We start from the raw sequence: 12158 nt of genomic DNA on the forward strand, positions 1-12158 counted from the left end.
TGACACTGATGTGATGAACTAACATCTGAGGGTGAACATGATACTAATTCAACTTGAAATTCATCTGTTTTCTGTTATTTTTTGGACATGCGTTATTAAACACATCTGTCTGACAAGTCCAGACAGTTAGCTTTGATATTTTGTATATGGGGATTTATACAATGAGCTTGTTGATGAACACATCTGAATAATAAACTTCAACAGAAAAGCAGCGTCATCGGTATTGATCGCAGAAGTAAATCAGTGTCTATGAGAAACGATTTTGTTCTTTTGACTGCTGCATGAAAACAAAGGAAAGCAGCAGCATGAGAACTGCAGTGTTGTCAGAGCTCGCAGGACAAATAAAGTGTTGAGTGAATGTAATGTACATATTTATGATAAAATGTAATAAAAAATACATTGAGAGTTCAGAATGAAGACTCTGCATCATTATCCATATGGACTAATGAGTAAAGACAAAACCCCAGGGCACAGTTTGGAACTGACCATTTATTTAAACTGAATAGCATATGCGTACAAAGTCTCTACAAAGCTAGAAAATATCTAACATACTTTTAGCCATGAGGGGGAAAAAAAGGTTACAAAGCAAAGATCAGACCCTGTGCAGTACCAACAGACACACATCACTAGCTTTTGGATTTTTTTTTTTTTTCCTAAATGTACTCTCTTCTTCGCAAAATAGGATAAACATTAGAATATCAAAGATATACACAACATCTGTAATAAACGTTATTGTCACCTTTATACAAAGCACCTTATCAAAAACCCTCAGTGCACACACACAGATGCATTGCACATGCACTGGAGTGAAAAGATTCAAGGCCATTTTGGAATTGATTACAGACAGGATTTCTGTGCCACATGAGGTTCGGAAAAAGAAGATAAATATCCAACTTGCACGGACGAGATAACATTGACAACACAGACAACAATGACTCAGAAACTCAGCAGTTCACTGCAGTTTGAATGTATACACTGCTTTTTGTGGGGCTTTATTAGTGTGAGCACGTTCTCTAGCTGGTTATAATGAGTAGACATTTAACAGTAAAGTCCTACAGCTGAGTTAAACAGAGATGTAGGGCATCTGAATAAACCACAGTTTCCAGTGGCCTTCTCATACAGGGCTTCTTCAGTCTGCCAAACAAGATGATAAAAGGTGTCCATATTCAATCAGACGGGTCAAATTCAAAATTTTTTTTTTTACATCTGTACAGTTTTACAGTGTAGCCCATGAGCTACAGATGTTTCTAAGCTGATAGTCCTGTTCCTTAGAAGTCTCTCTTTTTTTGGCAGAAGCTTGTAAGTTACTCTAGCTTGTAATAAATCCCTTTTCCTCTGTGTTTTGTGTTGCATGGCGACTGTCTTTGGTAAGCAGGTGGTAGATAATGTCCGGACAGAGGGTCATTATTGCAAAATCAGCCCCCTGAGGCTGTGTGTTATATTATCACGTACATGTTACATGTTGGTACTCTGGTGTGAAGGCCGAGAGGTCTGCCTGCAAATGACAAACTGCCGTGGTGTGAGACTAAACTCTGGGAAAGCTGCAGGCAGGGGAGGTCTCCCGCCAATGGGATTCACTGCTGTGTTGAGATGACGGTGTTGGCTGTAACCCAGAGAGACACCCGCAGGGGTCATAAGACAAATAAGAGTCAAAATATAGAGGGTTGGGACGATGACAAATCTAAATACTTTTAGGCACAAAGGTAAAAAGTCCTCTGAGTCGGATCTGAGTCGTTACTCAGTAAGACCAAATATTTAGCAGTTGGCCAGCTGACTAAAGATGGCTCTTCTCAGGTTTGGTAAAATAGTTAAAGTTGCCCTAAACACCTGGATCTTCTGGACACCACATAGCATCCCAGCTGGTCACACTGGAAACATAACCCTGTGAGTCGTGACAGTTTGCTGATCAACCTCCACATGAATCCTTCATTATTATAACATGAAAAGCTCTGGGCCTCATCAGAATCAGAATCAGAATCAGAATCAGAATCAGAATCAGTTTTATTGCCAAGTATGTTTTCACATACAAGGAATTTTTTCTGGTGATTGGTGCAATTGATCAGCAACAGTGGGGCTCTCTAGCCTTGTTGATAAGGCTAATAGCAGATGGGAAGAAGCTATTTTTGTGGCGAGAGGTTTTGGTCCTGAAGGACCGCAGCCTCCTGCCAGAGGGGAGTGTCACAAAGAGTTTGTGTCCAGGGTGGGAGGAGTCAGCTACAATCTTCCCTGCACGCCTCAGAGTCCTTGAGGCGTACAGGTCCTGGAGGGACGGAAGAAGATGGTGATGATCCCATTCATCAAGATGCAAGTAATTTCATCTTTTTATGTCCAGATGAGATGTTATTATGAGTGTTATGAGTTTCACATTTGTCCTGAAGTTGAACATCTACCACTACAGCCACATGAAAGAAGCCCTGGGATCTGTTCAGCAGGTACGTGATTTGACTCTGGCTGACTTTGCTCGGTTAGTTGGAGCAGTTCCCTGGTTATCAGTGGACCAGGTGTTGATTGACATATTCTGGCCATGTTGGGTGTGAATTGTAAGAGAGTGTAGTTTTTAAGTGTCTGCCAAGAGATAGATGAGAAGATCGATGCCACAAGTGTTTTTATACACTAAATACGTACAGTTAAACAGCAAATATGAAGCACAGTACAGAGTTTAGCTTTTATTACCATAAAGACTGGAAATGGGTGGAAACAGCCATGGTAAAAATAAATTAAAATAAAATAAAAATCTGTCTAGAAGCATCTTTAAAACCCACTAAATATGTATTGTTTTTGTTTAATCTGTAAAAATGTACAGATCCAGCAAAAATGCTGCAGCACATACAGCTCAAACGTTAATTACACTGCTGTTCTGTGAGTTGGTTCATTGAGATAAGCGAGAAGAGCGGCTTGCACTATCTCTCCAGTTCGGTGCCATTTAACTGCTGGAAGAATAAAGTGATGCAATTAATTAATAGAGTTCGAGTTGCACCTCAAACAGTGGGACCAAAGGAGAAAACGTGGAAGAAATATGGCATTTCTGCTTCTTTGCATGTATCTGATGTCGGTCAGTTGATAGAAACACACTTATTTACTGCACACCTACCTATGCTAAGCTAAGCTAACCGTCTCCTGGCTGCAGCTTCATGTTTATTGTGGCATGAGACTAGAATCAGTCTTCTCATCTAACTCTTGGCAAGAAAGTGAATAAGTGCATTTTCCAGTTTAGAAAAAAACTCAGCCACCAACAAGGACATCTCCCTATGTACTTGATTTGAATGATGATTTAATTTTATGATCAATAAAGGCCCAATTATTCTTTTTTTCCCCAATCATTTTACAGTAGGGATGTGAAGATACGAGTTAGGTCTCCTGTCGTAGTAACAGTTGCATTTTATGAATGAGGCACCATCATGTGCAGGCTGTTCAACATGGACCTGTCACACACATACGAGCTGGTTATTAGCCATCAGATACTCAGCGAACCAGAGAGTGACTCACTGACATCACGTCGGAAATAAAAACGGATCCTTTAGGATGGTCCACCGGTGACTGTCTACAAATTACAACAAGGAACAGCCTTTACATATGGAATTTGGATTAGACACTGAGTATTGGAGCATTTGATACCCTATTATGTGTCAGTATATTCATTAAAATATCTTTCTACCCACCATCTGCAACAGCAGAACGTCTACTTCTGTTTCCAACCAAAGGCACTTCATGCTGCTGAGCATGACACGGACGGACCACCGGTCGGCACCTGCTACACTACACTTCATCAACAGTTTTTTTGGTTTCTGTCTCATAAATCACTTTTGTGCTGACATAGTATTGTGTAACTGGATGAAACCAGTCCTCCGCTGATTAAAGGGAACTGTGTCTTCAGCTGTATTAACGCCCCCCGGAGCTGAAATCAAGCACTGAACAAGCCGTCCTCACGTGGAAAACTTCAATTTAAATACGGTTGAAATAACATTTCAGGTGTGAATGCATGTGTCATTATGGACGTGTTAAAGCTCAAGTTAGCTGGTATAAGAATACTGAACTAAGCCAGGCTTAATTTTCAGATCATGGGTTTTCTTTTAACTGTTTATTTTAACCCTAGGAAACTTTTCCTTTCCTTGAACACCACGAATGACGTTGTTGTATAGTTCAGAAGGTTCACAGTGCTTTTCAATGGACTGACCACAATAAATTTAAAGTTATAATCCTCAAGATTTTCATAAAATCAAATCCAGTCTTTGGCTCAAATAATAGGAAACAAGGCATGAATCTAATCAAATGTTACTCAGCCTCGTTGTTTCCTGTTTCTTCTCCGAGAGAAGCAATGTCACAGCTGTATTAAATTCATGCTAACACTAACACAGTTCCTACAGCTGCTGGCTTTTACTGTGAAAGAGCCACAGGAAACAGAACGTATTTGTTGCTGACAGCTAACGCCAAATCAACCAGGACTGAAATCTTGAGGATGACAACTCCAACAAGGTCTTGACTTATTTATTTATGTATATCTAGAAGATGAAGAGTCACCTGTTGCACAAAAAAGGTACCTGAATTGTTCAATTTCACTTATAGTTTCTTATTGACATAAATTTTAGATAGTGTTCCTGGAATTAAAATATAGTCTATATGCTACTATCAATAAACAATTTCCCAAAGTTCAGAAGCTATTCTTTTTTTTTTTTTTTTTTAGATGAAAACATACAAAAGGTAAAAATTTGATTTTCTTTTCTTTGGGTCAAACCTCTTTTTTGTGCAAGAATGCAGCTCACACAATTTGCAGTGGCTATCTGTACAAGTCCACCTCTATATTGTACTATATAGTAATGCAGTAGTGTTATTTCCTTCTCTGGTTATTGATGATACACAGGGTCTGACCTTCAGTGTCCGTCAATATCTTGGCAGATAACACACACACTTATTTCACAGGAGCAGAAAATTAGATTTTCTTTTTTTGTTTCCCCAAACACAAGCGACAGAAATACGACTTTCATTTCCATCATCTCAGAAAGTGGGTAAGAAAACCAATTAGCAGGAGACGTGACATCTCCTGGTGATGTCTGAGTCAGGATGTTTTTGGGAAAACCACCCAGGTCGATTTTAACGTGTTTCTATGGCTGCACTGCCACTGTGCTTTTTTCAGCTAATGATCTGCATCTACCTCTCAGGTTGGAGTTAATATTGTGTGTTGTATCTGACGCTAATTAAAAATTACCCCTTAATGTTTTGTCTCATGGGCAGCAATGAAAATAGAGCCAATTTCTTTCTTCACTAAATTGAGGTTGTCTGGCTGAAAAGACACTTGACATTTTTACCTCCAGTGTCGCCATTAATCACCAAACAAAGGCCATATGTGTGTGTCTGTGTGTATATATATATATATATTTATATGTATAAGTGTGCGTGTTATTCCTTGACGAGTCGATAGATGTGGTGCTGTGCTCCATGCTCATTGTTGGACACCTCGAACACACACGCCATACACAGCAAGGTCTCCTGAGTGTCTCTGTTGCTCACCACCTAACAGACACACACACACACACACACACACACACACACACAGGAAAGAAAGATTAAAGATTTCTTTTTTAAATTAGGTGTTCGTAGTATAATGCAGGCACACACACGCAGACAGACACACTGACGGATGTCCTCACCAGCAGAATAGTGAAATTCTCCAGCACACTGTTCATCATGTATTTCTCAGGCAGGTGTTTGAGCTTGTGGATGAAGTTGATCATGTATTCACACATCGGAGAACGACTGATTCTGTAGACGAAACGTCCATTTTCAAACCGTGCGTACTCCGTCTGAGAGAGAGGGAGGGAGGGAGGAAGAGGACACTTATTATCACAGCAAATGTGGTAACTGAGCATTAAGGGGGAAGTTTAAAGGGGGGTTTTTACAAGTAAGTTTATCAGTTTATCTCTGCCTGTGAAAACAGGTTTATAATGTCTTCTGAAGGAGCTTTGTCAAGTCTGAGGACTTCACTGTAGAGATGTCATAAAAGGTTGTCTATTTGGTTACACAACATCTGCATGACAATGTAGAACAATGGAGTGTGAAAGATGTGGGAGGGTCTAACACAGAAACACATCCTGTTGCATCATGGGAACTGTAGGATCCAGTGTTTTTGGAGTCTGCTGAGCTGATTTCAACCACTTATTTTTGTCTGTCTCTTACAAGTCCCACAACTTTATGAGGATTCAAAATTAACACTTGTGTCATATATGAAATATATATCACTATATTAAGAGTGATGTTGCTATATATGTCACCTATATTGTTATCACACATATACATCCTCTGAATATAGGAATATATAAATGTATAACATATATGAAATACCCATAGTAAAATTTGTAAGTACATATATTAAAAAGATCTATATAATGAATTTTTACATGGTTTAACATGTTGTGACCAAATATGTTAATGATATATATGTAATTTATATGTGCAAGTTAACAACATACGTGTAAGAATTCTTACCAATTATATGTTTTTCTTATTAATTTCCTATTAATCTTAAACAAAAACATTCTGGGAAAGTGGTCTCAGACTTTTGGACCCTACTGTATAAAATATCAGCAACACTGACTTATGTAACATATGTCTACAATATAAGCATACATACATAAACATAAATATTTGTATGGGCTGGATATATGTGTGAATATATGAAATTATTTCAATTTCTGATTTCTTATTTCATACATGATTTTTACATATGTGGTTTTATTCTATTATGCACATATATTTAATAAACATATGGGAAATCACTGGAGTTCTCTTTTACTATGTTTTTCTGTAATAACTGTGTGCACTTGATTTAAAGCATGTCTAACCTGAAAGACCTGACTGAACCTTCATGTTGATAAGTCATCAATTAGACATTAGCTGAGGGACTTCCAACTCTTGATTTTGTGTGTCTCTGGTTTCTTTGTTCAACACTGGCTACGAGAATTTAATTTAATTTAATTAATGGAGAAAATCCATCACTTTTTGTGAGCCAGAAACCTTTAAATAACATGTAAAGAGGAGCAAATGTTGGATGGGCTTTAAGTTTAATCCCCTAAGGACCATGAAAAGGTCCTTTGTTGCTTCTATAGACCGCACTTCATAATGAGAATTTAAAACCATCCTCACCTCCACCTTCTCAACCACCTGCTTGCCGAAAGAGCAGACCTTGGTGGAGCAGGTGATGGTCATGTTCTCCGAGCTCTCGTACTGGCTGCTCACACCGTAGAAGGCTGAGGGGTCGTCCTGCACGTTATAATTCAGGTCCGCCTGAAAGCCACAGCATTAAATCCTGATCAACAACATTATCAACAATATAAATGACTGTGGAAGGATTTGAGTGTTGGATTAAATCAATTACACAGAAACAACGGTGTTCATGAGGCTGAGCAACATTAACTTTGAGTTACCAGAGTAAGCCAACGGCACCCTCTGCTGGTGAATCAGTCACATCGCATGTCCACGCTGCACAGTATCAGGCTGAGACTGACTGAGTTCTGTCATTACACAACTCAAATTTATAAGAAAAGGCCATGTTCAAAAATTAAGATGCACATTAGCTCGAGCATCTTAACCTTCGTCAGGTGTAGGGATATAATAACTCGTCATTTTCCCTCTTTAATAATCTGCTGTTAAACAGTGCAGAGTAGCCTGTTCAAAACTACCCTGCTCTGAAACCTGGCGTGTTCAGCTCCAACCACTCCCCTCTCATCACACAAGATATCAGAAAATAATGAGTGTGACTGCAGACATTCATATATTTCTAAACTCGACCGAGGATAATGGGACAGTTTTAGTGGGACTACTTTAGTGGGAGAAATAGTCCCTATGAAAACGGTTCATAAGCAGGAAGGTGTTTGGATTTTCAACCTTAACCTTAAACATGGGAGAGGACAAGGGAGAAGTGTGCCCTCAGGTCATTCAGGATGAAAGGTTTGAAATACAGATAAAGAAAAACTGAAAAGAATATTTAACTAAATCAATATACATAGCAATACTCAAAGCCCACTCTCCCAGTTGAAAGTCCTACACAGGATACATTCTCCTTTTACATCTTAACATATGTTTGAGCTTTGTTTCTTGTTGTACTGTCTCACCTCACTTCCCAAACTGTTTCTGGCAGAAACCCTTTGCTGATTAAAACACATTTCTAGTCAAGAGAAGGAACAGTAACATTACATAACCTGTAACATTTTTCTTTTCTGTGAAAACGACCCCTGAGTAAAAAAAATATATTTTGGTGGGGCGATCATTTTTCTCAGTTTCTTTTTCTTCCCAGAAAAAAAAACAAAACTGAGAAATGATCCTGGCCAAAAATAAATAAATAAATAAATAATTACTCGCTTTTCAGGGCTTCCGTAAGATGAAGATGCTGCTGTTTTTTTTAACAAGTTCTCAACTTTTGTTTCGTCTTAAGAAGCTTTGAGGCTGTTAAAATGATCTTCTTCCACTCTGTCTGATACTATCACACACACTCTGTATCACCTTTTTCCAGGTTTGTTGAAGTGGTGTTTACACTGAAACATTCAAACCAAAGATTGCATGTTTGTATGGCTGCAGCATTACATCGTATAGCATTCATATTCATATGCATTTTCCCAGACAAACTTTGAGATCTCCGCTAGAATTTAAAATAAATATCTGTGAGCTGCTACAATTTTAGGCTGCACAGAGTGAGTTTGACATGAACGGGTTACCTGCAGACGGGTGATTGTTAAAAGTGATTGTTGAGTGCTGTGTGCACCACCAACAAAATCGTTTTCCCTCCATTAGATTGAGGAGGAAGCAGAAACCTCAGAGAGAGATCTCTGAAAATCTGGACAAAGGTAGGAGGAACATTTGTGTTGTTGTAAGTCGGTTAAACTGGCCTTTAAAATTTCTATTATCTTTGCTTGTTTGTTTGCAGCTGCTTCATTTTGCTTTTGTAAATCTGTACAAATAGTGAAATGTTAACCTGCTTTCTAAAAATAATAGCAGACACAACAGTGCTAAAACATTACTTCTGTGTAACTTTGGGAAGTTGAAGTTGGAAAACGTTTAATCAGAACAGTGAGAACATGCTGCACCTGGATTACAGGCTGAGAGCAGTGGAGGAGGGTTTGTACTATTTGTAATGAGTTCTCTAAGGAGCACGATGTGTGTGTGTCAGGGCTGACAATACACACACACACACACACACACACACACACACACACACACACACACACACACACACACACACACACACACACACACACACACACACACTATGTGCTAAGTCACCCTCATGCACATTCATTCGTGCACGCACACACACACATGCACTATTGAAGCAGCAGATTATCAGAAACACACACCATCGTGGCAGATCAGAGAGCTTTTTAATTCAATTCAGAGGGGAAGCTCTCTACATGACACACACACACACACTTGTTTGTTTTCATGCTGCGAGCTCATCGCCTCACCTTAACATTTACCATGTACTGAACCAGCTCCACAGGCCTGCAGGCTTCTGTCCTCTCCTGCATGACCCCACTGTCCAATAACCTCGCAGCTTCTTTCATAGTCATCCTGTCCATCACTTTCATAAATGACCGTTCCTAAACCCCGCCCCCAAACAGGAACTGTCCAGTCATAGCTTAGCAACTGTAACTAGGTACAGCAGGCCTGTCACGCTTTGGTTTTTTCCACATACTCTACATTTAAAGAGGCGGCTGTGCAACTGTTAGCATGTCTGGCTAACTACCTTACTGGCTACAGTTGTAACTTTTATCAGGATTATATCTAAAGCCAGTTAGGGTTCTTTTTTTTACTACATTATTCCTGGGGGGTTAGGTAAAAAAAAAAGTTCATCCACTCTTTAGTGTTTCCCACTGTATAGAAGCTGGGCTTGGATGCTATCAAAGCTTATGCTAATGTTAGCAGCTCTGTCCTACTCTCTGTTAGATTTAGGGAAGTTTGCACATCCCTCAACTCCAGACAAACTCATCATCTGAGTTATAGTCACAAAAATACATGAGTCGGTTCTCACCCTGAAGCTTTATCTCTTCTTACACTATAAGTGAAAATTACAGAGGGATAAAAATGATGATGAATGATGATGATGTGCCACTGTCAGTGTTGTAAACTGCATATAACCAGATACACAGTGTCTGCAGCTCTCTGATGGAAACAGAAATGACTACATGTGTGATGTGTTCTGTTGCCGGGATTTTTGAAAGTCCTTTGGTGAACTGCAGCACTGATAGTAAAGACACACACACACACACACACACACACACACACACACACACACACACACACACACACACACCCACCCAGGTGGAGACAGAGCAACCCGCGAATCAGGAGGTGAGCAGGTGTTCAAACAAAGCGACTGTGCTTTCATCAACCCACCACCTCCAAATCCCAGGTGGAAAGACAGAACACACACACACACACACACGCACGCACGCACACACACACACAGACACACACACAAACACACACACACACACACACACTTGTAAGTACAGACAAAGATATGGCACTGGATGGAAAAATACAGGGAAAAGCAGCTAACCCTGCTCACTCACAACTAAAATGAATTCAAAAACAAAATTAAGAAGAAAAAAAAAACATTGGCTGAAATATGAAAGAAAGAGTTTCTGAGCCCTTTAATATTTCAGATGGATGTGAAGCTGGTACAGAGACAAAAGAAAAAATGAAAACAAACCTTCACAAAAAAAACAGGAAGTAGGCAATTGTTTGTCTGCTCACCCAGAACTTGATCAGGTAGAAAGCGTTTTGTGGGCCCTTGCCGAACAGCTCCTTGAGGCCGCCCTTCTTCTCGGGGAACTTGTCGTAGATCTGCCTGATGTCCACACACTCCAACAGCGGGTCACTGTAGCTCGGACTGCTCTGGCTGATGTGCACAAATAGGTGCTTGTTGTACTGAGGAGAGAGAAGTGCATGCAAACAGATGGAAAACAATTGAATTTACACTCAGTGAAACAACAGCGAAAGAAAGAAGCAATGTTTTTCTAAAGATTGGATTTTATTTTGACATTTATGTTGATACCAGAGCCCCCCCTGCATTCAGATATATTTAAAAAAAAAATTGATACAGATATAATTTGGATATTTACAAATAAAGAATTAAAAGAAAAATCATCTTTTTGCAACCTGGGTCTTATTTTCTCAATAAGTACCCATCTCCTCCTCAACGGTCGCCATCTTGGCTACATAGTGGAGGGGGAACGACTAAGACATACTTTCAAACTAACATTATCCACTTAGCATGGCTTCTCGCTTGGTGTCGTTAACGGGCAGCTCGCTTTATTGACACTGTTTTGTATTTCTCTGTAATGTAGCACAAGGCTAACACTTACACCTTCTTCCTCAGGCCTGGACTCAAACCATTTTCTGATTCGCTGCGAAAATATATATTTAAATAATTAAATTAATATCATAAACCTGTCGTGACTAGTTAACGAATGGCTTGAAGTCCACCAGGATAATCTTTGGTCGGGGGCAGCCCTGAAGTCAAAACTGTGATTTGAAAGACCCGTAATATCAAACAACTGCATAGTTTTACTTGATTCTTTTCCTATAGAAACAAATTGGGTTTGTGATTATACTATATATAATATATATACTATATAAACCTATTAAATGTAAAACTATGTTCACCACTAACACAGTCCTGCACTTGATAGTGATTAGAAAATTGTTCAGTTTTGTTTTTATGCTGTAAAAACATACAAAATTTTCCTGCGTCAGTGCAACTGCAGCTGACTTTGTTTTTGTTCACAAATAAAGCCAAATGTAAAATTTTAATCACAAAGAAATTTTAGGGACATTTTACAGCATTTACAGTCATGTAAATAATGCAGGAAATGTGGCACATTTTGACAAAAGTGTCTCTTTCAATGTCACTGTACAACAGTTAGAGTTTTTGGTTTTTTTTTTACTGTCCAAACAGAAAGCAACAAGATGAATGTCAACTGTCTGTGAGCTCAAGGTAGAAAAATGACAGTGAGTCCACAATGTGGCAGGATGACAGATAGACTGAGCAGAGAGAGAGATAGAGCTTTACAAAGGTTATTCATACACGGAGACACACAAAGGGCTTTAACGCTGTTCTCTGCTGTGGGGTTATCTGTCATCTCGGTTTATGGGACAATAGGGAG

At 39.3% G+C, this 12158-nt stretch overlaps 1 protein-coding gene across 1 annotated transcript in view; it reads right to left on the reverse strand.

Moving 5' to 3' along the window:
* Positions 1–469: 469 nt before the first annotated feature.
* The window catches only part of tead1a (TEA domain family member 1a), a 45854-nt gene continuing 34165 nt past the window's right edge, over positions 470–12158 (reverse strand). Inside the window, exons 9-12 of the mRNA XM_071506386.1 lie at positions 10747–10920; positions 7138–7278; positions 5646–5798; positions 470–5508 (exon numbers count right to left, since the gene is read on the reverse strand). Of these exons, the coding sequence (XP_071362487.1) occupies positions 5395–5508; positions 5646–5798; positions 7138–7278; positions 10747–10920 (582 nt within the window). The 3' untranslated portion in view covers positions 470–5394. The remainder of the gene's footprint in view (positions 5509–5645; positions 5799–7137; positions 7279–10746; positions 10921–12158) is intronic.

The sequence above is a fragment of the Trachinotus anak genome, unplaced genomic scaffold (assembly GCF_046630095.1).
Source record: "Trachinotus anak isolate AG129_WGS33_773 ecotype Australia unplaced genomic scaffold, CSIRO_AGI_Tana_v1 ptg000002l, whole genome shotgun sequence".
Taxonomy (NCBI): domain Eukaryota; kingdom Metazoa; phylum Chordata; class Actinopteri; order Carangiformes; family Carangidae; genus Trachinotus; species Trachinotus anak.